Source organism: Poecile atricapillus, chromosome 16, assembly GCF_030490865.1.
Source record: "Poecile atricapillus isolate bPoeAtr1 chromosome 16, bPoeAtr1.hap1, whole genome shotgun sequence".
In the NCBI taxonomy this organism is placed as follows: Eukaryota; Metazoa; Chordata; class Aves; order Passeriformes; family Paridae; genus Poecile; species Poecile atricapillus.
The window spans coordinates 4,508,780-4,535,557 of record NC_081264.1 but is presented as its reverse complement, the minus strand read 5'-3'; the positions used below and the strand labels follow the sequence as shown (position 1 = coordinate 4,535,557).

Below are 26,778 nucleotides of genomic sequence, written 5' to 3'. Positions count from 1 at the left end.
CCAGCCATCACCAGGGCCAGTGGGGCCTGCCTGTATTTTAGGGACTGCACAGTGGTCACCAGCAGCAGGGCATCCATCGGAGTCCCCACGATGGGCACTGAGTGACACACCTGGCCTGTTCCATCCAGGGACTTCCCTGGCCCACGTGGATTCTGGTGTTGCTCAGGCAGCAGCACCCCCAGGGACATGGACAGGGACATGGGGGGCCTGTGCCAGCACTCACCTGCTGTTCTCCACCAGGTAGTGCACGATTTTATCCAGGACCTTTTCGAAGAGGGCTGTGCGGATCCAGAGGTGCTTGATGGCCTGAGGAGACAGGTTGGGCAGCTTCGGCACCTTGCGCACGTTCTCCGGGACCCCCTGGGCCTGGTTTCGCCTTTAGAGGTACAAGACAAGAGACAACAACACCACAGGCTCATCCCTGGACTCTGAGGGAGCCCAGGGCACTCCTGCCACCAGGAGTTTGGGGGTGCTGACTGTGGTGGCTGGGGGATCCCAGGGAATTGCCTGGGACAGAGCTCTGGAGGTGTTTCCTGTCCCTATCCCATCCCCTGCTCCAGAGGGGCCACACCTGCATTTGAAACCAGACATCACTAAATCGGTTCCCCACTGTGAAGACACCCCAGAACTCTGCTCTCCCTCAGCAGAGTCCTCCAGCCCACACATCTTTCCATGGCTGAGCTCACAGGCAGAGCAGCTCATGTTAGGGCAGCTTAAAATTCCTGCCTACAGGTAGCTGCTCCATCCATCTCCCTGCTAATTGTCCAAGGATGAGTAATCCTCTCCCAGACAGCAGCTGAATTACTGCAGGTTCAAGCCCTGCACATCCAGACAGGCCAAACGTGGTTCCAGCTGGTTTGGTGAACTGGTCCATAAACTGTGAGAGCTCAGGAGCAGCGTGCTCAGCTGTCCCTGAAGCACCAGAGCAGAAAGAGTTAGAACTTGTCCACCCCTGCTTAAACCACAACCACAACTCAGCCTCCTAGAACAGCAACCAGATGGATCAAGGGATAAAAAACCCAGAAGACTGAAGGAGTGATTCCTCCTGTCGAGGCTCGAGTTGGACCCAAAGCACGCCTCCCACCCCAAAACCCGAGTGAGCAGAGAGGGTTGGCAGCCACGCTGGTGCCTTACGCGTTCTCAATGAGCTGCTCCAGGTCCTGCACCTTCCTGCAGAGCTCCTCTGCCAGGGGGAAGCTCTTGCCCACCTTCATGAACAGCGCTGCGATCTTGTTGCTGCGCAGGAACCCGGCCGCCCTCCGCTTCAGCCCGAACAGCACACAGCATTCCACGGCGGCTGCAGAGAGCACAGGCCTCGGGATCAGAATATTCCCAGTTGGAAGGACCCACAGGGATCATCGAGTCCAACTCTGAGTGATTGGCCCGTCAGTGGAACACACAATTACTAGCAGCAAGCAATCGTGGCTTTATTAGCTCTAGCCAACTGTGCCAGCCTCAGGGTCACTGCAGCACCTTCCCTACAGAGTCAGGCTGAGAGAGCTGGGGCTGCTCAGGCTGGGGGAGAGAAGGTTGTGTGGAGACCTCACAGCAGCTCCCAGGATCTGAGGGGATCCCAAGGAATCCAGAAAGGGACTGTTCGTCAGGACCTCTCCCACTAGAGCAGCTTGCTCTAAGCCCCATCCTACCTATCCTTGAATACTTGCAGGGATGGGGCAGCCACAAGCTCCTAAAACTCCTCAGACAGTCAATTTGAAGGCAGAGGCTTCAGTTAATTGTAATCCCATCCCACAGGAGAATTAACAAGCACCACAGCTTCTCCAGGCAGGGCAATTGCTGTGCTGGGCAAACAGGCTGACACTCTCCTTGTGGGTTTCTTGTGGATTGTGGGGAAACCAACATTCCCCTGATGTTTTCCCTTCAGCCCAACCTAAGGGATGGGCACAGCTGGAATAGGAGGCTGTGCTGGGATGGTGTGAGTCAGAAGAAAGCTCAGGAGCAAGGACAGGCACACGCTGAGGGTTTCTAAAGCAGCACAGGAAATGGGGCAATTTCCACCAAAAGATCTCAGTGTCCATACAACCATTTTTCTGAAAAGCTGAAAGGAACAAAGAACCTGGGGATAAACCACAGGCAATGCCAGCAGCTCAGTCTGGCTTTGGGGACTCCGCTGGCACTTGAGGACACTGGGACTCATTAAGTCCCTGTGGAGGGCTGTGCCTGACTCCATGTCCTGGACTCTGCCCAGAAGCACTCACCAAACCCCAGTGAGTGCCCAGACAGCCCCAGACACCTTCCCTGTCCTGCCATGGTGAGTGGGGATCCCGGGAACCGGCGATGACTCCACAGAAAGACGCGCACACACACAGGCTCTGCCGGCAGCTCCTTCCCAAAGTCCCCTGGGAGGGCCCAGGATGGATGTCTAGTGCCAAACACAGACTGATTAAACAGGCTGATCAAAGCACTGGAAAATAACACAGACCCACAATCCTCGGGCCCTTGATCCAGGTCTGAAAACGAGTTCTGCTCCCTCCTCCCCAGGAAGCCAGCGCTGCTGAGCTGAGCCCACCAAATGCTGCTTCACCTCCTGTCTGGAAAGGAACACTTCCCTACAGCTGAGCAACTCCACAGAGACCTGGAAAAAGGCATTCCATGCATCACAGCAGCTCCCAGGCTGGGAGAGGCTCATTATCCTGCCCTGCTCCGTGCTGGCAGAACAGCAGATTTGGGCCAGCCCAGCCCTGCTGACCCCCAGCAGCCAGGCAGAGCCACTGCATGGACATCTGGCTTTGAAACCAGGCCCTGCACAAGCCCTCCCAAAGCCCAGAGGACTTCACCTGCCCCAGGATTATGTGCAGCTGCAAATAAATTAAAATCCAAACTGCTCCATGGCTTTGCCAGAAAAGCCAACATCTCTCTCATTTCAGCTCCATGGCTAAAATACAAATGACAAACAGCCCCACCTGCCTGGGACTGCACCCAGGGGTGCCCATTTGGATTGCTGAAAGCTCAGGTACCCATGGGGGCTGCTCCTGCCCAGCTGCACTCCCAGTGTGAGCTCCCAGTGCCACCAGTTCCATTCCAAATTCCCAGCAGACAAATGGGAGCACTGGTCACGGGCAGCACATCCCAGCCCCTGCCAGGCAGGGAGAAATCTCAGGTACCGAAAAGCCTCTGGCACAGAGCATCAAGCAGCATCTGTTCCCAATGCCAGATCCAAACCTCTGCAGAACACCACTCCTGCTGGCAAAACTACAGGGAAATATGCAGCTTCCATAGGAAAAACTCTCCCCATGCTCCACTAAATCCAAGGATAATGGTAGGATTTTTTAATGGGATGAGTTTTGGAACTCAGTTGTGTCACCACTGCAAAGAGATTCTCCTCATGCCTCAGGATATAACTCACAGCAGAGTCAGGATATTCAGGATATCATCTACAGCAGACGCACATGGTGCAGGGTCCCTGCTCAGCTATGCCCAGGTAAGGGGGGAGCTTTGACTCCTGGAAGAAGACTGAAGATATTCCTGAGCTGCCCAGAGCTCTGATGCCATCCAAACCTCTCGGGCTGAGCAGCCTTGGCTGACGTGGACACCAAACCCTGCGCTCCCACGGCCCCGCCGCCGGCTCCCCATCAGCCTCCCAGGGCAGCCTGGACGTGACAGATGCCAGCTCGTGTTTGTCTGCTCCAAACCTCCCCTCTCAGCACCACGGGGGGGCCGGGGGCTGCTGCCCTTCCCTGCTGGAGCACGGCTCCATCCGGAGGGGTTTGCGCTACGCCGCTGCGCGCAGGGCTCCGTCAGGAGGGCTCTGCTGGGAAGGCAGCTCTCTCCAGGGAAAAGGGCAGCTCTGGCAGCCCGAGCCAGCCCTGCAGCACGCTCTGCTTGGCAGGGAAAGAGGTTATTTATGAGCTCACCCAGCTCCTGGAGAGCCACAACAGCGGGGAAGGTGCAGGAACCATTCCAGGTTCCTTGCTGAAGAGCAGACGGAACAGGAGGGGGACACCAGGAACCAGGGAAAGGGCAGCAGCATCTTAAGAGGCCAGAAGGAAGCAAGGAGCCCTTCGTGCCTGCATGCCTCAGCTCCCTGTCGCAGGAGACTATAAATAATGCCAGGCTGAGGAGCCTCGTGCTGCACAGAAAAGCAGGAATGAGTCACACCTGGAAGTCTGCTCTGCTCTTTCGATGCCACACAGGGGCCACGGGCTGGGAACAGGCTCCTGAGTGTCTTTGATGTGAGGGCCCAGCAGGAAAGGAGAAAGCCCGGCCCCCTTTCCATAAACTCCTATTCCGTAACAGCAAAGAAAAGATTTGGACTCGACAGGCTTGCAGTTGAATCAATTCTCGAGGGAATTTAAAAATTAAATATTATTTCTAGTCCTTCCTCAATGGCTGCACACACTGCCAGCATCCCACCCGCTTTTGACACATCCCTGTATATTTTTAAGCAGAAAGACCTCAGGGATTCCAACCTCTGCCAGAACAATCCATCCTCTGGCACTCCCCACTTCCCCAGCCCAAGGTCCTGGAGCTGGGGCGTGTTCCCAGGAGTGGCACAGCACCAAAAGCCCCAGTCCCCAGCATGGGAGACTCACCACAAAAAGAGATGATGTGGCTGCTGTCCTCATGCACAAACTTCCTGGTCACAGCCTCCTCCATGATCTGCTTCACCTGCAGGACAGAGGAAGTTAGGGAAAACATGGAATTTCAGCCATGGACCAGAGTGAGGAGACCTGCAGTGGGGTGGGTGCACAGGAACCTCCTCTGCTCCCAGGTTTTCCCCATGGCCCAGGAGATCTCACAGAGGATTGATGTGGCTCTGCCTGCTGATCATCACCAGCTATTTCAAAAAGTCAGGTATAAAAACAGGGCTGTTTCATTTTTGAGAAACTTCACAGTAGGAAAACGATGAGCTGAGAATTAACTGAGGGAACTGAGCCTGGCTCAGTCATCTAATAAAGGTACCCAAATCTCATATTCAATGTTTTTACAGCATTGTTCTCTTCTCTCATTTTGTTTGACAAATTTCCTGCGGCACAGCTGTCCCAAATGACTGCAACTATCTATCAATGCCTAATTCAGTGACCACCTGGCACCAGCTGTGCCCAGGAATTCCATTTGCACAGCAGTGCCAGCAGCTCTGCCCTCTGACTCACAACTGGCACTCAGCTGATCCAGAGGAAGCTGTCACTTAGTGCTCATCAGGGGCACGATTAGGGGACAAAAACAAATAGGACCCCACAGAAATCAGGAGGGTATTTTTTTGCAGGGGGCAGACAGGAGGTCAGACCCACCAGGTCAGGTCTGGCAGCAGCGTGGTGACTTCCATCCCCAGCTGTCACTCTCCCTAATCCTGCTGCAACCAGCCAAAGCCCAGCTGAATCTTTACTCCTTAACACATTCAGCTCCCAAACACTTTTCCTTTCAAACACAGCTGCCAGCACGCTTGGATCTCATCTTCCAATGCCTCTGTAACATCTTGGCTTTGGAAAACACAGGGGAAAGTGTTCCCAGCGCAGAGCTGAGGGTGTGAAGGAAGCTCTGCTTAGCAAGGTGTTCTCCCTGAGGGCACAGGGAGGGAAATACAGCAGGTCAAGACTTGGCCAAGCAAGCCTTGCATGAATGAGAGACCTTTAATGGCATCATTTGGGGAATTAAACTCCTTTGCAAGGTACAATCAAGGTCAGTTATGCACGGCTGACAGCCCCATAAAGGAAATCCTGAGTATGGATTAAGAGCAGAGCGCTGTCTGAGCCAAGAGCTGCTCTGTGCCAGAGCCACCAGGTGAGATCCCAGCGCTGCTCGGTGACTAACAGAGCCCTGAGGCTTCCCTGGATGCCAGCAGCTGATACTGACTCAGGAAGTGACAGCAAGGAATGTCACTAAGATGTGGAGCTCGGGGCTGGAGGTGGCTCAGAGCACTGCGAAGTTCCTCTTGGCACAGCATGGTCCAGCTCCTGCACCTCCACATCTCCCACATCCTGCGCTCAGAGCGGTGACTCCACCTGCAGGAACACCCCAGGGACCAGGATAAAGCTCCAGATTCCACCTCAGCGCTTTATTGTGTCCTAAAACTGCCCCTGGTCAGGGCACCTGCTGGTGCTCCTTCATTCCTCACCTCCCACCTGCAGTTTTCCCCTTGTCCCAGTGCCCCATGCAGGGAAGGGGCAGCTGCAATCCTCACTGAGGGCTCCTTGCTCCAGCACCATTTTATCTTCACTTCAGCAGCAGAAACAGGGACAGAGCAAGCCCAGCAAGAGGAGAGGAGCCTCTGTCTCTCACACATCCCTCGGCCTTGGCTGCAGGGGTGGATCAGGGATGGGAAGCAGCGCAGATCTCATGTCCACCAGCACCCAGGTGCTCCCCAGAGCTGCCCCTTTTCCTCCGCCTGGAATTCCACATGTCCACCAAAGATATTCTGCCACCCTGTCCAGCCCAGGAACCATCCCTGGGAGCAGCCCTGCTAGGGAGGTTCACATCTTGGAGCTCTCAAGGATTCCCTGAAATTTGGCTTTCCCAGCTGGCTGAGCCACCCTTGTGCAGATGGCTCCTGAGCCTCACCCAGGCAGGCAGAGCTTCCTTTGTCAGCAGGACGCAGCACTTCTCTCTCACACCTCCAACTGATCTCCCAGAAAATAGTTGCACATAGATATTAAATGTACACTCACGGCAGCACTGGTGGGATCAGGATTTTAATCCAACCCCCCCCCAAAAATACACCTGAAAATCAATGTGCAGGGTTACAGCTTTACCAGCTTCTGATTCAATCAGGAAATATTCCAATATAAGCAGTATATTCAAGTATTTGTCTGAAATTCCAGTGTATTGACACTGCCTGCAGTGACCATCTGCCTGTCCAGGGCCTGGGGACCATCCAGGACAGCAGGACCCAGCTCTGACCGGGCATTTCAGTGCCAACACTGCACAAACCACCTGCACGCTCCAGGCACACACAAAACACCTTCCAAGAGACACAGTTTAGTGGAAAATTACTCATTAAAAGTAAAAAAAAAAAAAAACCAAACAAACAAACAAAGAAAAATTGCACTGTGTTGACTGAGCTTGTAATGCTAAAAATAAATCAAGGGCTGGAAGTGGGAAGGGCACTGCAACAAACATCAGCCCCAGCAGGGAGAGGCCAGACAGACAGACATGGCCTCCTAACACAAAACAAGGGATATCTTGGAATCCTGGAATGTTTTGGGTGGGAAAGAACCTTAAAGCTCATCCAGTTCCACCTCCTGCCACAGGCAGGGACACCTTCCACTATCCCAGGTTGCTCCAAGCCCCGTCCAACCTGGCCTTGGACACTTCCAGGGAACAGAACTGACACTTCCAGGGAATAGAGCCAAGAGCTCCCAACTTTCCCTAAGTACCAAGAAAGTTTTCCAACAAAACCATCTTACATTTGCCCAATCAGGCACACTTGGCATCTGTAGGACAGCTCAGAGGCAGAGAACCCCAAAACTCCTGGCAGATCTGCCGTGCTGTTGTCTGCAGACCCCAAAGGACTGGGAGCAGCCCCTCCCCAGCCAGCTGGGATCCACCACAGCTGGGATCCCCCACGTGCTCCGGATCCGCCGGGAATTCGTGCCGCCCAGGGATGGGAACGTGGCTCAGCCACACTCGGCTCCCTCCACAGAGAAGACTTGAACAGCCTCTCAATATGTGCTGCACTCCAGCATTTTAATGCTAATTCTCAGATTGTAGCCAGAACAATCCCAACAGATGAAGCTGCCCACTCTGGATCTCATGCCAGCCTAGGGAAATGAGATGTTTGCTCTTCTTTTATTAGAAAGGAAATTAAAACAGCAACTAATAATTTAGCTGTAGGTAAACTCAAGAGGAAAATCATCAAGCATTTCACAACAGCACAAACAACCCCCTTGGCTCCAGCTGTGAGCACAGGACACGTCCCCCTGGAAAGTGAAATCAAACCCTCACCTGTCCAAAAACCCCAGGCCCCAGGGAGGGATGAAGGCTTAGACCTCTCTGCTACAGAATTCCCAGGGATATGCATCCTCCAAAGTCCAGCTCTGCTTCACCCAGCCCTGTTGTCACTTCCACTGCTGGAACAAGCCAAATTCCACCACAGCCACAGCCACCACCGAGCTGCAGGGACCAGCAGCAAGCCAAGATCTCCAGGTTTAATTAGTCCAAGGCAATATTGACTCACAACTGTTCTACCTGGCCAGATTTTTCCCTACAGAACCTGTACTCTGGGTCATTCAGGGATGTTTGCAGCCTATTTCCCTGCCTCTTGCAAAGCCTTTCGCTGGTTATTGAGGCATTTCTGTGGAAGCACAGGACCTCCTGTCTATCTGGCCATGCTCATAACTCTGTGAAATTGTTTACAGCAAGCCAGATGCAAAACAGGGTCCCCAGGGAGATCCTTTCCCCAGTCCTGTTCCTGGGTCAAGCTCACTCATGTTGCCACAGCTGAGGGCAGCTGTGGGGATGCTCCTGGTCACCAGATGCAGGAATGGGCCTGGTTGCCATATCCAGCACCAAAAAATGCCTGGATGAGGAAAAGAATGTGGCACAGCATCCACACACTGGAGCCAAAACAGCGGGAGAACACCCCATCCCAAACCCAATGGATTTACAACAGAAAACAGAGATGGAGATGATGATGGAGATGATGATGGAGATGGAGATGATGATGGAGATGATGATGGAGATGGAGATGATGATGGAGATGATGATGGAGATGATGATGATGATGGAGATGATAATGGAGATGTCTCCTGCTCCCTCTGAACATCCACCTCTACACGAGGTGTCAGATCAGGTGGATTTGATGCTGCAAGACCAGAGCCAGGAAGCTGCGCTGCCTGTACCCCCTCAGACTCACAGAATTCATCACAGAATCATGGAATTGTTCAGGTTGGAACAGACCTCCAAGACCACTGAGCCCAACCATTGACCCAGCACTTCCAGGTTCACTGTTCCTGTTCAATCCACCTGGCCCAGAAGAACCATCAAGCCCCCAAAAGATATCAAGCAAACAACAAAATAATTATAAAAGAACCAAAACCACCCCATCCATTGATGAAAGAGACTTTAAACTTGATTTGCTTTTGTAAATTTGCTTTTCAAATTCTTTTCCAAGCTGGAGCTTTCTCCTTCTCATCAGTGCTCTCATCACTGCTTTGATTATGTGTTCGAAGTTAATCCTTGCACTTAAAAAAATCCCATTTTCCGTGTCAGTTTTGGTGCAATGATTGCATGTGGGCATTCCTTGCTGCAGTCTGAGCTCTCCTGCAATTGCTTCTCCCAACCAAGGCTCTTTCCAGGAAAAAGCTGCCCATGGAACACTGCAGCAGTGTCACTTCTCAGGTGTTACAAAACGCTGAAGGATCACTGAGATGCAACATTAGGACACCCCCAGGCAGGGCTGTATTTGCAAGTACAGCCTCCCCTGCACTGCAGGGGAATATTTCCCAGCAGGAATGTCAGCCTGGTTTTGCTGGATGTACCAAAGGTGTCCAAGGCACAGCAAGTGCAGAATCTCTGCTCAGCTCCAGGACACAAAGACATTATTCCAAACCCCCAAGTCCTCCTGGTGCCCACAGGAGGCTCTGTGTGCAGGGAATGCTGATGGAAATCCTGGGATATTTCATCATGTTGGAGCTAAAGCAGAACTTCTCAGACTGAAACCTCTCATCAACCAGATTTATCTCCTCATGTGAAAATGAAATGTCTGCCTGTTGCCTGCCTTGTTGCTACAACACCCTTTTTTAGCAGCCTTGTTGATAAAATTCGCGTTTTCCAACGCGGTGCTGCAGGATTTCCTGTTTCTCCTGCGTTACCACGTTCCTCATCTCCCCAACAACAAACACCCTGATTATCCCACAAGCAGGTGCCAGACAGACTGCTCAGCACCACCACGAGCTGCAGCCACGCTCTGCCACTTCTCCAAGAGTTCCCTGGCTGACCACAGAAAAAAATATCCAAATTAATTGTGCCTGGATCAGTTAAAACACCCCCAGCTGCAGGGCACAGGCACCATTTGTACCCAGGGAGATTTTGGTGGCCCCTGGCACGAGGGGACAGCACAGGGACAGCTCTGATGGCACCAGGCACTTGCCTTGAAAGCCATTTGGCAGTTCCCTCCTCTTGCTGCCTCAGAAACATCGATCACCCTGCAGCCCACTGAGACCTTTGGCTTTGCTAAAAGTCATATTTAATTATTTATGACCGCTCGCTGAATAAAACATGGCACCTCCTGCAGCTGAGGGATCCTCCTGGTGACACACAGGAGGGAATTCCAGGCCAGCCCTTCCCCAGGAACCACCTCTGCTCACAGCTGGGGACTGGGATGAGGCTCCTTGGGGGATAAGGGAAGAGAAGAACTCCCAATATTTGTGCAGTTTGCTGGAAAATGAGTTTAAAATAGATTAATGGAAGGATCCATAATGCAACATTGCATTATCCTGGGGGACACAGGGGTGATCCCAGCCACGTGCACTTGCTGGTATGTGTTTTTGCACCAGACTTTCTTCACAGAGCATCAACTTTTGGCCAAAAATCCGTGCTTACAACACTCATTTAAGCTGCCTAAGATCACGTTAGAGCTGGTTCTATTCCTGTTGTGCTTGTCAAACGCACATTTCCACGCCATCTGTGGGCACTGCTGGCACTGCTCGCTGTAAATGCTCAACGCAGACATTTAAGGAAACATTCAAGGCAAACTTTAGTCATTTCTGTGTTTTTCCAGCACACCCGACCCCCAAGCCAGGTTCTGTTCTCACCACATCCCAAAGCTCCTGTTTTTCCCAGGTAGTGATGCCATTCACTGCCAACATGGTGCTGAAACCAAGGGCAACTTCCAGCTCCAAATTGCCCTGAAGTCCTGAATCTGTGCAAAGCCAGGTATTTCCATGGCAACAGGAGGGAGGAGAGCAGGATATTTTGGCAGCAGAGGACAGAGGGTCCCCTGGCCCAGGGCAGGTGTGAGGAAGGGGGAAAGCAGCACAAAACCTGCTCTGGAGATGAAGGCTCAAGCCAGGGGTTTCTGGAGCACGAGAGCTCTTCTGCAAAGCCCTGCTTCTGTCTTTAAAAGGAGAGGAAATGGTCCCCAGTGATCAGTGCTGCTCTTCAGAGCAGATCGATGCAGGCAATCGAGAAATGCTGCATTAAGGGCCCTCTGTTCTCTCTTGGAACAGAAACATTTGAAAAAGGCTGCCCTGGGTGCTTGAGAGACATCAGAGGGTCCCTCTGCCAACAGCAGCTTTCATCACCAACCTTCAGCTCATCATCCTCATCCTTATCTTGCCTGAACACTTTTGACAGCTACACAAAGGCCTTTTCCCTTTTTTTTCCTTTTCTAATAAGCTGGCCTTGAGAACATTTAAAGCTCTCAACATTAATTTTTCAAATCCTAGTAACATTAAATTAATTTACAATTTTCTACCCATCCAGAATGAAATAGCTGGCACTGACGCCTGCAATCTGATATTTAGGAACGGCAGGCACACAGAAAAACAAACCCAAGCTGCAAAAGCATTGCTCTTACCAGTCATTTGTGTTATTTAGCCACAAACCAGGCAACATGACTGCAAAGCAGGGGCTTCTCTGAAAGGGTGGGAGGAAGAGACTGACTGTTGTTCCCATGACACATGATGAAGGAATTAGTCAACAGCTACACAGTGACAACCATTCCAGCTACTGAAAAAATAAACAATATATCTGGTGGAAGACAGGCAGGCTGTGGTCAACCCCAGTTTTTGAAAGAATTCCTAAGAAAAGGCAGCAAAATTTTCAATCCAGGTTCAACAGTTACTGATGAATAAAGACTCAGAGCTGCTTCCCGGGTGGCAAGTTAAACATAAACTAAGTTTTTGCAGAAGAACGACCGAGATGACTGTTTGCTTTCATACAGCACTCAGCTTTTCACTCAGCTCACATTCCAGGGACACGTGTGCAGGTGGATTGCACAGGTAACACCTGCTTCCCTTCCTCTGTGCCATGCAGCTGCCTGGAGGGAGTTAAAAACAGACCTCAGGACTCCCCTCTATTCAAAACAAAACTCCTAAAAGAAGGGGAGGAGCACAGGTTGCAAGGGGAATAATTCTAGTTGAGAACCCACACCCCTCCAAACCTGGGTATTTCAGGCTCTGGGTTTGTAAAAAAGCCTTGTTCCATCTGATAAAAATCTCTAAAAAATCAGAGGATGTTGGTCACACTGCTTATCCTGCATAAGAGGACACAAGATGCCTCACAAAGTCAGACCTCACTCCTTCCCCTGCAGCCTGCTGACAAACAGTCAATTCTGCAGCTTCCAGGGTTGGTTTGATTTGTTATGACCATATGGGGTGGAGGGGGGAGGAAGAAGATGGTGACAGATAACACAGCTCATCTCAACCTGCACATCCACTGCAGCACAGGACTTCTCCAGAATCCAGTGCCTTAACCATGGCAACAGCCAAATACTGAGGGCTGCTCAGTGCCCTGGGTAATTCCTGTTTATTGTTCCTGTCCCTGCCCGGATCAGACCTTCTTCCCAGTGTTTGCCTCACTCAGTTATGGCCCTGGGGTGACAGATGTGGCACAGCTCCCCAAGGACAGCCCTGCCTGTCCCAGCTCTCAGCTGGGCTCACCTGCACTGAGGGCAGCACACACAGAGCCCTGGCTGGAGCAAAATCAGGTGTGGCCTCATGAAATGAGAATGCTGCACGTTTGAGAAAGGTTAAAATTCTGGGAGTGGGGGTAAAAAAAACCCCAAATTTCTGCAACTGGCCCTTTCTACTGCTCCTTGGAGTGTGCACAAGCTCCTGACTTAACCTGAGGTCAGCCGAGAAGAGGAAGAAAAACCAAAAACATGAGCAGGGAGCAACAGGCAGAAAAACACCCTACCTGCTGCCAGTTTCAGGGATGGTGCTAAATATACCTAATAATACCTACAGGATCATGTTTCCCCAGGTATTTCATTCCTACCAGAGCAATGCCCAGCTGGAGAGCACAGGTCCTCCATGGAATTCCCCCACCTGTGTGGCCATGCACCCACAGCCCCCATTGCTGGACCCAGCCCCTGTCCAAGCTCAGCACTTCCAGCAGGAGTGGAAGGCAAATCCCAAGGGAATGGCAACCACCCGGTACCTGCACAGGCAGGGGACCCACACCCACACCAGCATCCCGAACAATGGGACCACCAAAAAAGCCTCTGCTCTGTGCCAGCACCCAGGTGTCAAACACCCAGGTCACAGCTCCACGGTGGCACTTGACAGGGCAGGAGGGCATTCCCTACGCACCCCATCCCTCCCCCTGGCTTTACTCACACCAAACCCACGTTATCTCCCCAAAAGCCAGCAGAAGGGCACGGACCAAGCCCAGCTCTGCCCTCTGAGGCACCAGCTCCACTTTCCCCCACACACAGCCCTGGGAGGGAGCGAGGCCGGGCTCTGAAGGCCAGCACAGGAGAGGCTCCTGCTCCCACAGCCCTGGCTCCCACCCTGCAGCAGCCGTCTGTGCACTCAGGAGCTGCCACAGACAGTCATAATGAGATGGCAGCTCTATCCACAACGCTAAATAAATGTCATACCCTTTTCCTGGTTTAATAGCTGTTGCTGAGGCAACCAGTAGTATTCCTTAGCACCACACCCGGCACAGGATTAAAGGTGGGAAGTGGTCAGGATGGGCAGCACTGTCACCCTCCCCAGCCCCACCACCCACGGCTCTGCTCCTCCCGGCTCCGAGCAGCATCTTCCACTCGCCAGGCTCTGTAAACCGGATAGCGAGATGTTGGTAACACCAGGAACCAAACACCACACACACCCCCCTCATCCTGCATCCCGGGAGGTGACCTGCAGGGACAGAGCGTGGGCAGGACATGACAAGAGCTGCGGGTGACCCAGCGCTTCGGCACCGAACCGGGCTCCGTGACCCGCGGACCTCAGGGGTCACCCACGGCACAAACACGGAGCTCCAGGCAGCTCAGCATCAAACAGCGTACGAACTAATAGAGTTAAAGATGCTTGAGAAGAGGGAGCACAGCGAGATGCGAAACGCCATCGCCCTGCACTGGGCACACATATTTGGGGTTCCCCCTTTTCCCGGCCGGGGTCCCCAGCACCCGCTGCCCCCCGCCCTGCCAAGGAGCGCCGTGCTGCGGGAGGGCTCGTCCCATCCCCGCTCCCAAGGGAAGGATGCAGCACCGGGAGTCGGCCCTTTTTCCCTGCGGAAAATCCCAAGTTGTGGCGTGCTCTGCCCCCAGCCAGGGGCGATTTTCCAAGGATGCGGGGCGCTGGGATGCCGGGCACCGGCGCTGCACGGATGCTTCTCCGCCCCCCGGGACCCGCAACCGCGCCCGGCTGGCTCTCGGCCGGGTGGGCGCTCGGCCCCGCTCCGGGCTGGTTTTTGGGGGGCTCTTAAACCCGCAGTAGCAGCAGCCGGGCGGGCCCGGGGCTCCCCCCGGGCAGGAGCCGCCGCATCCGCGGGCACCGGGCCGGGGCTGCTCCGGGGGTCCCGCACCCACCTCCTTCTTGACGGTGCGCAGCAGCCGCTGCCGGGTCTCCGCCTCTGCGGGGAGAAATGAGGAGAAGAGACCCGTTAGTGCGGCCCTGCCCCGCCACCCCCGCTCCCGGTGCCGGTCCCGGTCCCGGTGCCGGTGCCGGTCCCCGCCCGCCGTACCCGCCGGGGCCGCCGCCATGGCCGCGCTCGCTCCGCAGCGCCCGCAGACTGCCGGGCACCGGGCCGGGCCCGCCGGGCCGCACCGCCCCCCGCCCCGCCGGGGAGGGGCCGCCGGGCCGCCAATCCGCGACCGGCACCGACACCCCGGCACCCCGGTACCCCGGCACCAGAACCCCCTGTACCCCCGGCACCAGAACCCCCTGTACCCCCGGCACCGGCACCCCGGCACCCCTGTACCCCCGGCACCGGCACCCCGGCACCCCGGTACCCCCGGCACCGGCACCCCGGTACCCCGGCACCAGAACCCCCTGTACCCCCGGCACCGGCACCCCGGTACCCCCGGCACCAGAACCCCTGTACCCCCGGCACCGGCACCCCGGCACCCCGGTACCCCGGCACCAGAACCCCCTGTACCCCCGGCACCAGAACGCCGGTACCAGAACCCCTGGTACCCGGCACCAGAACCCCCTGTACCCCCGGCACCGGTACCCCCGGTACCCCGGCACCAGAACTCCCGGTACCCCCGGCACCGGTACCCCCGGTACCCCGGCACCAGAACTCCCGGTACCCCCGGCACCGACACCCCGGTACCCCCGCCACCAGAACCCCGGTACCCCCGGCACCGGTACCCCGGTACCCCGGCACCAGAACCCCGGTACCAGAACCGCCGGTACCCCCTGCACCGGTACCCCGGTACCCTCCGTACCCCAGCACCGTCACCCCGGTATTCCCGGCACCGGCACCCCGGTACTCCCGGCATCCGCAGCCCCGGCACCCCCGGCATGCCCCGAACCCCCGGCACCCCCGGCAGCGGCGGGTTGAGGAGCGACCGGGTCCGGGCCGGTGGTCCCGCGGGTGTCTCAGCCGGGACCGGGGCCATGGTGCGATCTCAGACGTGCCCCAGCTCCCGGGTCGCCACCAGCCCCCTCCCAGCTGACCCCAGCCAGGTCCCCGCACCCCCGACCCAGCCCCGAGGTGTCCGGGGACGGCGGCAGCGGGGCCGGGTGACACGGGACGGGAGAGCCCTGGGGGTGTCCCCACACGTGGGGACCGCTGGAGCAGTGTCTGGCCTCGGACAGGGGTTCAGGGCTCTGGGGGTCCCTCGCAGGGGAGAAACAACCACGTCCTTTCAGGCGTGAGCCATCCAGTCCCGCTCCGGTGAGCTCCAGCACAGCGGGAAGGCGACAATAACTAGAGACCCCCAATGTCTCCTCTCAAAATCACACCATGGCAGCCCCTCGGAGAGTGCCCTGCCTGCAGCTCCATTAACATCTCTTCTGTTTTCCTCTCCCCTCGTTTACTGTTCCAGGACATTTCCATAGAAACAGCATCCTGGCTCCTCCGCAGTCCAGTTTCCAATAACTACAAACCGCGTTAGTGCGAGGGCAGCGAGCCCGGCCGTGCTGCACGGCGGCCCCGCCTGGGCCCCGCTGCCATCGGGAGGGATTCAATCCCGGCACGGAGGGCAGGAGCACGGGCTCACCCCCGCCAGCCCCCCAGGCTGACCCCAGACCCGGGCTGCATCCTCTGCCTCCGAGCTCTTCCTCCCCTGCTCCTCCCTAATCACAGCAGGGACCGTAACCCCGGTGGTTCCCTCCACCGCCCAGGCTGGCAGGAGAACACGAGGGAGCTCTGGCCTCGGGATTAATCCGAATTCCGTCCCTTCTGTACCTTCCAGGAGGCAGCCTGACCCGTGTTTCCGTGTTCTCTGTTTGCTTTTCACTGTTTATATGCCTGTGGTGGCAGCACAAATGTAACCGAGCTGCAGCTCGGGGGAATGTGATTGCTGGACCAGACGGCTCCCAGAATCTTTGGGAGAAAACCGTCTGAAAGAAGCACAGGGACAAGGACTCCCCCCCAAGCCTTGCTGGTTCCTTTTTCTTGCAAAATTCTGCTTCTCCACGGATTAAAGACAGGTGGGAGACGGTTGGCCCCTGTTTTCTGGAGCTTGGAGAGCTTAAATGAGAGCACGTTGATCTATACTTAATGTGATTAAGTTACATCTCTGAGTATCATGCTAATTAAATTAAACTTCCCACTGCTGCCTCTGTGGCTTAAACAGGATAGTTTTTTAAGACCACAATTCACTCCCCTGCATTTCCCTGCACGGATGAGCAGGTGGGATAAAAGCATTCTGCTGATCAAGCCATCGTGGTGTTTAGAAACAACTTCTAAAGCAATGGATATTCAAATTTAAATCTGATTTGAGTTGGATTTAAACTCTGCACTTTCAATCTGAAGCGATTTGTGCTTTGAATTAAGAGAATAATGGGGGGAAAGCAGGAGTGAGTGGATGAGGCAGTGCACAGACTGTGTCTGACCGCGATGTCTCAGGTGTCGATACCCATATTGGGAAGGAATTGTTCCCCGTGAGGATGGCGAGGCCCTGGCACAGGGTGCCCAGAGATCTGTGGCTGCCCCTGGATCCCTGGAAGTGTCCAAGGCCAGGTTGGACAGGGCTTGGATCAACCTGGGCTGGTGGAAAGTGTCCCTGCCATGGCAGGGGCTGGAACTGCTTGGGCTTTGAGGTCCTTTCCGAGCCAAACCGTTCCGTGATCTCCTCAAGACACCTCTCCCCTGCCCTCCTCCCATCTCCAGCATTTCTTTCCACCTTGCAGCTTCTAAAAACACGTGGAGATTTCAAAGCTCTCCCCTGATGGATTTGACAGCGCGGCCCCGACCCGCTGCCGGAGGAGCCGCAGGAGAGGAGGGGAGAGGGGGCAGCGGGACGGGAGCACCGGGAGCATTCACGGCTCATTCCCCAGCGAGCTCCCGGGGGGATCTGCAGGGGATGGAGGTACTGAAGCGACGGCTCTGCTCAGCCCTCGGCTGGAGCGGGGCATCCTCCGTGCCTGGGAATGGAGCCCGTGCCGAGCGCAGGGAGCTCCGTGCCCATCCCTGCGCTGCAAACCCCGCTCGGCCCCGGCTGGGAGCGGCTGTGGGAATAGCTCCGGCCACGGAGGTTCCTGCAGGCCCAGCTCTGCCCCTCGGGGTGTGATTTAATAGCTCGGTGTGAGGGAAACAAGAGACTCTTCAGGAGAAAAAGGAGCTTAGCTTTAAACAGACGCCGGAGCTTGAACAGCCGCTGCTTCACAATGGGAAAGGGGTCTCTGTCCAGTGCTGGGGGCTGTCCCTGCTTCCCACAGACCCCACAGACCCCACAGACCCCTGAGACCCCTGGCAGTGCTGAGCCCTCCTGAGCAGGGGCAGGACGTGGCCACAGCGGGGTCTCCCACCGAGCCATTCCACGTAAACCACCCCGAGAAAAGGAGGGTCAGCAGCAGAGGAAGAGCTATTATCTGTTATCTGTTATCTATTATCTATTATTGTCTGTTATCTACTCTTTTTCAGAGTTGCTACAGCACCAGCTGCCTCAGTTCTGTTATTTATGCCTCGAGATGGTTTTTGGGCAGGGGATAAACCCTGCTCCCCCCTCACACTCCCCAGGCTTTGGGGATTTCTCCCCTTCACCCCAAAGCCTGGGACAAGGGCGGTCCCTCTGGCAGCCCCACATCCCCAGCTTTCATCCCCACTCCCGCGCCGAAGGATTGGGATCCAGGGCTCTGGAAAGTCCCAGGAGGGACACAAATCCCGTATAAAGCACAGCAGGTGAACTGTCCCTCCCTTGTGTGCTGGGGCTGGGCTCGGGGGGAGCCACACCGGGCTCAGGAGCAGGGGCTGATGGAAGGGCTGTGCTGGGACCCCCCGAGCTCTGCTCGCTCCCCCCCGAGCCCAGGGACCACCCTGAGCCCACCCACCCAACCTCTTCACTCAGGGAAAATCCTCATCGCTCCATGTAACCCCACCAGCGGAAAACTGCTGTATTTCACAGGAGAGGTGCTCAAAGAACAATTATTTCATCTTAAACCAACAATAATTTCAGGTTCCACAGTGGAGAGGGAGAAGCCCGTGGAGTGCAGCCCACCCTGTGCAGGGACTGGACCCACTCTTAGGCTTTTCAAACCTCAACAATTCCATGATTCTCTGATTCCATTCTAGGACAGCCCGAGCAGCCAGGGCCAGACACACACACACATATACAAAAATATAAATGTGCTTTTAACTGGAGGTTTCTAACGGGTTTTCGTGTGTGTGCCTGAGGGATTAACAGTGTCCAGAGGCTTCCCGTGCCGGGCAGCTGCGTCACGTCGTCACAGCAACCCTCTCACCATGGCCCTGGAGCCGCAGCTCCGGCTCCATCTCTCCTGTAGTTTCTTTTAATTACAGATGGGAAAGGCTGTGAAAGCCGGGGCTGGAGGCCCCCAGAGCCCCGGGAGAGCCCTGTGACCCCGGCTCCGTGCAAGCCCTGCACAGACGCATTTCAAAGCAATAAATTTTGCTGTGGAGCTGCCACAGGGCAGAGCGGTGGCTTTGGGGACGCTGCCATCCCCTCCTGGTCGCAGCTCAGCTGTGAAAGTTATTTCGCTTTCAAGTGGCTTTTCCCCAGCAGTTCACACCCCAGAGAGACCCATCGAGCCCAGATGGATGAGATGACCTTTAAAGGTCCCTTCCAACCCAAACTACTCCATGATTCCCGAATTTCCCCTGCAAGCATCCATGTCACCTCCTTAGCAAAACACACCATGGAGAGAGAAATAGGGATTTGTCAGGAGGGAGGAGGAAACACCGTCCCATTTCACCACCTCAGCCCCAAAACTGAGCTGGAATCCCCTCCCCTGGGTGGGACACACGGGGTGATGTTTATTCACACAAGGTGAGGCTGGTCCTTGTGGGATGATGCTGGTCCCTGCAGGGTCAGGCTGGTCCCTGTGGAATGATGCTGGTCCCTGCAGGGTCAGGCTGGTCCCTGTGGGATGATGCCGGTCCCTGCAGGGTGAGGATGGTCCCTGCAGGATCAGGCTGGTCCCTGTGGGATGGTGCCGGTCCCTGCAGGGTCAGGCTGGTCCCCATGCTCGGGGGCTGCTCTCCCCTGCTGCCTTTGATCAGAGCATGGCTCTGGTTTCCCTGCCGGCTGCTCTCCGTGCCGTGGGTTTCCAGCGGGAGGTGGGGAAGCGCAGTCAGCCTGACCCTCCCCTCCTCGGATCTGTCATCAGCAACAGAGAAATCCTTCCCGGCCCCAAGTTACTCAGCCTGAATCCTGCAGGATTTGCCGGGTTGGCAGGATGGCAGAGCAGCCCTGCCTGGGTCCCCCCAGCAGCCCCACACCCCCAAACCCCCACACCCACCCCAGGGACAAGTGGAGCAAAAAGATGGATTTCCTCCTCTCTGTCATCGGATTCGCCGTCGATCTGGGCAACGTCTGGCGGTTCCCTTACATCTGCTACCAGAACGGAGGGGGTAAGGACACCACTGGGCTTATTTAAGTCTTCTTTTGGAGAAATGATGCCTTTCCCCTCACTTTCCATCCTTCCCACCCTGAAAAATTCACTCTTTCTTTTCTTTCTTTGTTTGCAGCTGATCCACTTCAGACAGGGCGGTTTAGAGACCGACCCAACTTCTCCCGACATCTGTCTCTTTTCTGTTTCTGTCTTTCTTCGTTCAAGATCCTCCCCCATTCCCTCCATCCTCCTTCCCTGGGGTCCTTTCCTCCTTTCCTGGTCTTTCCCTCCTTTGCTAGTGGGGTTAGAGGTGCGTTAGCAGCTCCAGGATCGCAAAGGGGAAATTAGCATGGTCCAAACTGCAAAAAAAAAAGGATTAAGATCCGTAAATTTGGGCTGGGAGGTTCACACACATCTTGGGACTCTGGGGAGCTGCCCTTGGGGATGGCTCCTGGTTTAAAATCATCCTCATGAGCATCCCACCCTCCTGCTGTGCTGGACCTCATGAGCAGCCCTGGCTTTGAGGGATCAATGGGAAACCAAGACAGAAACACCACGAAGGGGGAAAACCTTCAGTAAATGACAACTAAATAAATTGCTTGGGATGGAGCAGGATAGAAACCCCCCTCACATGGAAATGAAAAAAGGAGGGATGAGAATTTTGTGCTGTTTGGGAAAGCGCAGTGGATTTAATTGCCAAAGTCGGTTTTCGGGGAACATCCTCTACTGCTTGGGAAAATTAGAAAGAGATAATTAGTTCCATACTCAAGGCAAAACTGTGGATCCCAGGTGCCCACGTTGAAACACAGTTATCTGCCAGTTGCTCCTGTGGGATTGGGAGCAGAGCTGAGCCCCTCTGCGTGCCCGTGGTTCGGGTGGGTGGTTCCCAGCTGCCCCACGCACACGGGAGGATGAGGAGTTCAGGGAGCAGCTCTGGGGGGAGCACAGCCCCATGGAGGGGGAGCACTGGGATGGGCAGCACTGGACTCACCCACAGCCCAGGATCTGGAAGGAAAACACTGAAAACGCTTGGTCCTGCTGGGCCAGTCCTGCCAGGCAGACAGGGGGGCTGCAGGAGGGTGCTGAGGATATTTGGGATACTGGAGGTGACAGGGATATTGGGAATACTGGGAGTTCTGGGGATACTGGGAGTGCTAGGGATGCTAGAGATGCTGGAGGTGCTGAGGGTTTTGGGGATACTGGAGATGCTGGGGATACTGGGAGTGTTGGGATGCTGGGGATGCTGCACCACACACACATCTGTCAGAGGGAGGAGCTGTGGGGGTTAAATTAACTAATCCCAGCAGAACTCGGAGAGCAGTTCCACTTCCAAAAGCTCCATGGGGTACGAGTGTAGCCCCAGTAAAAATGAGGATGTCATGAATAATGCAGATTACAGCGTTAATTATGTGTCTTGGGGTGGCTGTGCATATTCAGTCAGATTTTCCTCCAAAACTCTTCCAGACGTGAGGGGTGCTGGGTGTCCCCTCCTCTGTATCTCAATGGTTTGTGTGGTTCTTTGTTCCATCCTGGCCAAATGGTGCCTCCCCAGGAAGGGCTGGGATTCCAGCAGGGATGTTGGGATGCTGGAACACCAAGCTCACATCTCTGAGCTCCTCTGACCAGATCATTTCCAGCGCTTCTCACAAACACATCCAAACCTGCTGGGGCAGTGCTGGGAGGGAGGGAGGTGACAATACCGTGGTCCCCCAGCAGCCTGGTGGTCACCCTGCTGTGCTCCCCACCCTGCAGGAGCCTTCCTCATCCCCTACACGCTGATGGCTGTTTTTGGAGGGGTGCCCCTCTTCTACATGGAGCTGGCCCTGGGGCAGTTCCACAGGACAGGTGCCATCCCCATCTGGAAGCGCATCTGCCCCATCTTCAAAGGTGAGAGACCCCCAGCCCAGGTGACACCGTGACCCCCAGCTGGTCCCCAAAGCCGTGTCCCGGGGCTGAGCCCCATCCTGCTTTTCCCAGGCATCGGCTTTGCCATCTGCATCATCGGCCTCTACGTCTCCTTCTACTACAACACCATCATCGCCTGGGCTCTCTACTACTTCTACTCGTCCTTCTCGGGCACCCTGCCCTGGGCGAGCTGTGACAACCCCTGGAACACCCCTGACTGCACCAACTACTTTGGGAAGAGCAACGTGACCTGGACCAACTTCTCCAGGTCCCCCGCCGAGGAGTTTTACACGTAAGTGCACGGATGTGGATGGTGAGAGCTGGGCACATCCCTGAGGGAGCTCTGGGGTGGGAATGCTCCTGAGGAGCTCACGGACTGCCTGCCTGGGGCTGAGCCTGCTCCCAGCCGTGGGGATCCCTGGCTGCAGGAGGAAGGTCCTGGAGATCCAGAAATCCGGGGGTCTGTATGACATCGGGGGGATCCGCTGGCAGCTGCTCCTCTGCCTCTTCCTCATCTTCACCATCGTCTACTTCAGCCTGTGGAAAGGAGTGAAAACCTCTGGGAAGGTGAGGAGGGCTCCAGCACTGCCCTGCCATGGCAGGAGGGACCCATCACCTGGGAGGATCCTGCCACCCACCTGACTGTGGAAGAGGGAATGTCACCTCCTCCTCCTCCTCCTCAGCCCCTGCCTGACACGGGGCTTTGGGTGCTCGGTGCTGCCGTGGGGGTGACAGCTGCCTCCCCCCAGGTGGTGTGGGTGACAGCCACGCTGCCCTACATCGTCCTGCTCATCCTGCTCATCCGAGGGGCCACCCTGCCTGGAGCCTGGAGAGGAGTTGTCTTCTACCTGCGCCCAGACTGGGGCAAGCTCCTGAGCACCGCGGTGAGTGCACAGTGGGACCCCCTGCACCCAGAGCCCTCCAGAGGACACCCACCCACCCATCTGGGCATGGCAGCACCCAGAACCCCTCCCCAGGACACCCACCCAACCCTGCCCACGGGTCTGGCCCCAACACAGGGCATTGGGGCCCTTGTTCCCACAGAAACGAGGCGCCCTGGACAGGCTCTTGGAAATGTAAATCCATAATTGAATCACCCATCTCATTCTGGCCGGTTTTGTTTGTGCTGTGCTCCCCCCTGGGCTGACAATGGGCTTCCTGTGGGTAATTACCAGGCAGCACTTGAGAATTCTCATTAAAGGTAATGAGGGCCGTGCTGCCAGCACTGAGTGCTGGGCAGGAGTGGGCACGGCAGGCTCGGGGCTCCCCTCAATCCATCCCTGCCCAGAGCGTAGGAGAGCACGGGTGATGCTGCTGAGTTCTGCTGCTGCAGGACCCCAGAGTGGAAATGGGCTCACTCCACGGCCCAGCAGCTCCTCAGCTCCCAGGACATCTCCTGAGGGCACGGGGCAGGCAGGAGAGGGGGTCTGGACAAGTGTGCCAGCACAGCCTGTGCCATGGGGTGTCCATGTCACCGGTACTGTGGGGCACCTCCCCACCCCAGCCCTGCCCATCCTCCTGTTGTTTCTCCCTCCAGGTTTGGGTGGATGCTGCTGCACAAATTTTCTTCTCCTTGGGCCCTGGATTTGGAGTCCTCCTTGCTCTGGCCAGTTACAACCATTTCCACAACAACTGCTACAGGTGAAGGTTTATCCCAGCAGGCAGAGCTGCAGTGGAGACACGTCCTGGCAGCTCCTGGTCCCCACTGCCACATCCCAACAGCTCCTGGTCCCCACTGCCACATCCCAGCAGCTCCTGGTCCCCACTGCCACATCCCAACAGCTCCTGGTCCCGTGGCTGCAGGCTGGGCACCTCTCCCCATTTCCCTGATGGTTTTGGTGGGAGGGGCAAGGAGAGGGAACTGGAGTACGGGAAGGCCAGAACAGCTGGAGCAGGGTGAGGGCTGGCCTGGAGCGGGGTTTCTCCCTCTTTTCTGCCTTCCAGGGATGCGCTCGTCACCAGTGCTGTGAACTGCCTCACCAGCTTCCTCTCAGGCTTCGTCATCTTCACCGTGCTGGGCTACATGGCCGAGATGAGGGATGTGGAGGTGGAGGATGTCGCCAGAGATAAAGGTTCTCCTCCCTCCAGCAGTCTCTTCCCCGAATCCCCACCCTTAGAGCTGTGCCAGGGAACAGCCAACCAAGCCAGTGTCCCCTCCTAGGGCCCAGCCTCCTCTTCATCACCTACCCTGAAGCAATCGCCAACATGGTGGGATCCACCTTCTTCGCCATCGTTTTCTTCCTGATGATGATCACCCTGGGGCTGGACAGCACGGTAGGAGCGGGACAGTCCAGCTGTGTCCCCGGCAGGGACTTGGGGGTGGCCATGTCCCATGGCTGATAGTGAGGTGACAGTGAGTGAGGGGAGTTATGGCCTTGGGAAGGGCTGGGAAGGGATGGGATGGGATGGAAAGAAGGGATGGGACATCCCCACTCTGCCATGTGGATTTTCTTGGAGAGCAGGACTGTCCCCACATCCCATTTCCCCACCCCATGCCAGCATTTCCTTTGCAGTTTGGAGGCTTGGAGGCCGTGATCACGGCCGTGATGGACGAGTACCCCCAGGTCCTGGCAGGGCGACGGGAGCTCTTCGTCCTTGGCCTCATCACCGTCTGTTTCCTGGGCTCCCTCAGCACCCTCACCTACGTGAGTTCCACTGGCACCACCCCGCCCTGGCCCCCCACATCCCCTCCTTCACCCCCGTGGGGTCTGCAGCCTCCCCCTCCTCGTGCTGCTCCAGGGGGGAGCCTACGTGGTGAAGCTGCTGGAGGAGTTCGGTGCTGGCTGCTCCATCCTGGCTGTTGTGCTCCTGGAAACCATCGCTGTCTCCTGGTTTTATGGTAAGAAACTGCCTCTGTCATGGAAAACACCCCGTGGGCACCTGCACGGGTGTGTGACCCTGCACAGGTGAGTAAATCCCGGGAGCTGGATCCCGTGTGGGGCTCCTGGCCAGGCTGGGATGGGAACAGAGGGCGTTGTGCCCATGTGGATATCACTGAACCCACGTCCCCAGTGGGATCCCTGGGCTCTGAGGGCTCTCTCCCCTGGCAGGGATCCAGAGGTTCTCCCACGATGTCAAAGCCATGCTGGGCTTCACCCCGGGGCTCTTCTGGAAGCTGTGCTGGGTCGCCATCAGCCCAGCCCTGCTGGCAGTGAGTATCCATGGCAGAATTAGGGACAATCTCTGTCCCTCTGGACACCTCACAGGACAGCCACTCCCCTCTGCTGCCCAGCTCCCCGTGCCATGGATAACTCCCCTCTGACTCACATGAGGTCACCAAGCTGCCAGGAGACCACCCTGGGGTCACACAGGGGACCACACAGGGCTGTGGGAGCTCATGCCAGCTCTCCCCGTGCTGCTGCTCCAGCCACGGGCACCACCACAGTGCCCACAGAAAGGGAGCTGGAAGTTCATTTTCCAGCCTCTTCCACAGCTCCAGGGCAAAGCTGGGTGCTCACACCGGTGCAAGCTCAGCTTTGTCTCATCCTCCCAGCACGCAGCATCCCTGGCAGGGCTGGCCACGGGTCCATCTCCCGTGTGCTGGGCTGGATCCGTCCCTTTGAAATGCCAGCTCCCACGGCACTTCAAAGGCTGCCGTCGGCAGAGGGGTCTAATCTCACCGGATCTGCAGGAGAAGAGGCCTTGTGAGGATTAATTATGGCTCTAAGCACTTTGCCCTGGTTATTAAGAGAGGAGTATTATCATCAAAGCACACAGCAAACGGGTTTGTTTCAGCACAGGGCTGAGCAGCCCTTGAAGGCTGCTGGCTCACGGGGCTGGTTAGACAGAGCCCTCACCCAGCCAGGGCTGGCAGCCTGGGAGATGTCCCTGTGATGTCCATGCTGGCTGGGATTTGGGATGGCAGGACATGGATGGTCTTCATAGAATCATGGAATCACAGAATGGCTTGGGTTGGAAGGGACCTTAAAGACGCTTTTGTTCCATTCTTGTACCCTGTGATAACCTGTGGGGTGAGCTGCCACCCCTGCCAGGGCTGGGGAGACCAGAGAATTATTTAGGTTTTTGAATTATTTATTTAGGGTTTAAAAGCCCTCTAAGATCAAAGCATTACCCAGCACTGCCAAGGCCACCACCAACCCATGTCCCCATGTCCCCACATCTACACATCTGTTAAACCCCTCCAGGATGGGGACTCCAGCACTGCCCTGGGCAGCTGTGCCAGGGCTGCACAGCCCTTTTGGTGAGAAAATTCTCCCTGATGTCCAACATAACCTGGCACAACTTGAGGCCATTTCCTTTGCTTCTATCCCTTGTTCCCTGGGTGCAGAATCCAACCACACCTGGCCACCCTCCTGTCAGGGAGTTGTGGGGAGATAGAAGATCCCCCCTGAGCCTCCTTTTCTCCAGGCTGAGCCCCTTTTCCAGCTCCCTCAGCTGCTCCTGGTGCTCCAGCCCCTTCCCCAGCTCTGCTCCCTTCTCTGGACATGCTCCAGCCCCTCAATGTGTGTCTTGGTGAGAGGGGCCCAAGCTGCTCACGGGGGCCCTGTGGCTCTTCTTGTCACAGTTCATAGTCATCAGCTCCCTCCTGGAGCAGCCACCCCTGACCCTCTTTGACTACCAGTACCCCGAGTGGAGCATCTCCGTGGGATTCCTCATCGGAGCATCGTCCTTCATCTGCATCCCCCTCTACATGGTGTACAAGCTCGTCTGGACGCCGGGGTCCCTCAAGCAGGTCAGGAGCAGGAGGGACAATCCCACGGCTCCTGGGTGGGCTGGGGTGGGCAGGGACCCCACTCGGGTCAGGTGCTTGACACATCCTCAGCGTCTTGGCGTGGCAATGAAATCCCACCGGGAGAGCTGCCTGGGAAGGGCTCGGAGGGAAAGCCGCTGTGCTCTGTCTCTCGCTCAGCGCCTCGCCGTCTGCATTCGGCCCGAGAAGATCTCCAGAGCCCCCCAGGCAGAGGGGGTGGGCATGGCCCCCGTCCTGTAGCGCGGCCGGGGGACACGGGGACCGCTCTGGCTCCCTCCTTGGGGCAGCGATGGGGCA

General features: G+C 56.3%; 2 protein-coding genes across 2 annotated transcripts in view; one reads left to right on the top strand and one right to left on the bottom strand.

The window, feature by feature from the left end:
- Nucleotides 1-14,613, bottom strand: part of SGSM1 (small G protein signaling modulator 1) — a 35,635-nt gene extending 21,022 nt beyond the window's left edge. Inside the window, exons 1-5 of the mRNA XM_058851829.1 lie at nucleotides 14,587-14,613; nucleotides 14,432-14,475; nucleotides 4,551-4,626; nucleotides 1,135-1,297; nucleotides 224-376 (exon numbers count right to left, since the gene is read on the bottom strand). Coding sequence (XP_058707812.1) covers nucleotides 224-376; nucleotides 1,135-1,297; nucleotides 4,551-4,626; nucleotides 14,432-14,475; nucleotides 14,587-14,605 — 455 coding nt within the window. The 5' untranslated portion in view covers nucleotides 14,606-14,613. The remainder of the gene's footprint in view (nucleotides 1-223; nucleotides 377-1,134; nucleotides 1,298-4,550; nucleotides 4,627-14,431; nucleotides 14,476-14,586) is intronic.
- Nucleotides 14,614-19,536: 4,923 nt separating this feature from the next.
- Nucleotides 19,537-26,778, top strand: LOC131585523 (sodium-dependent serotonin transporter-like). The gene is made up of 14 exons (XM_058851771.1): nucleotides 19,537-19,700; nucleotides 19,778-19,884; nucleotides 21,618-21,752; nucleotides 21,843-22,062; nucleotides 22,199-22,337; nucleotides 22,520-22,654; nucleotides 23,308-23,411; nucleotides 23,715-23,842; nucleotides 23,932-24,044; nucleotides 24,284-24,415; nucleotides 24,510-24,609; nucleotides 24,821-24,921; nucleotides 26,296-26,463; nucleotides 26,641-26,778. Exons 1-14 carry the CDS (start codon nucleotides 19,537-19,539, stop codon nucleotides 26,719-26,721), a joined length of 1,827 nt encoding a protein of 608 aa, XP_058707754.1. The 3' UTR covers nucleotides 26,722-26,778.

What these genes read in the sequence shown, in the direction of transcription:
- LOC131585523 (XM_058851771.1), top strand. Translation starts at nt 19,537, where the DNA reads ATGGCTCTGGTTTCCCTGCCGGCTGCTCTCCGTGCCGTGGGTTTCCAG. An exon ending in CCCTCAGCACCCTCACCTAC is followed by an intron (nt 24,416 to 24,509) that starts GTGAGTTCCACT and finishes GTGCTGCTCCAG; the next exon opens with GGGGGAGCCTACGTGGTGAA. An exon ending in CGCCGGGGTCCCTCAAGCAG is followed by an intron (nt 26,464 to 26,640) that starts GTCAGGAGCAGG and finishes TCTCTCGCTCAG; the next exon opens with CGCCTCGCCGTCTGCATTCG.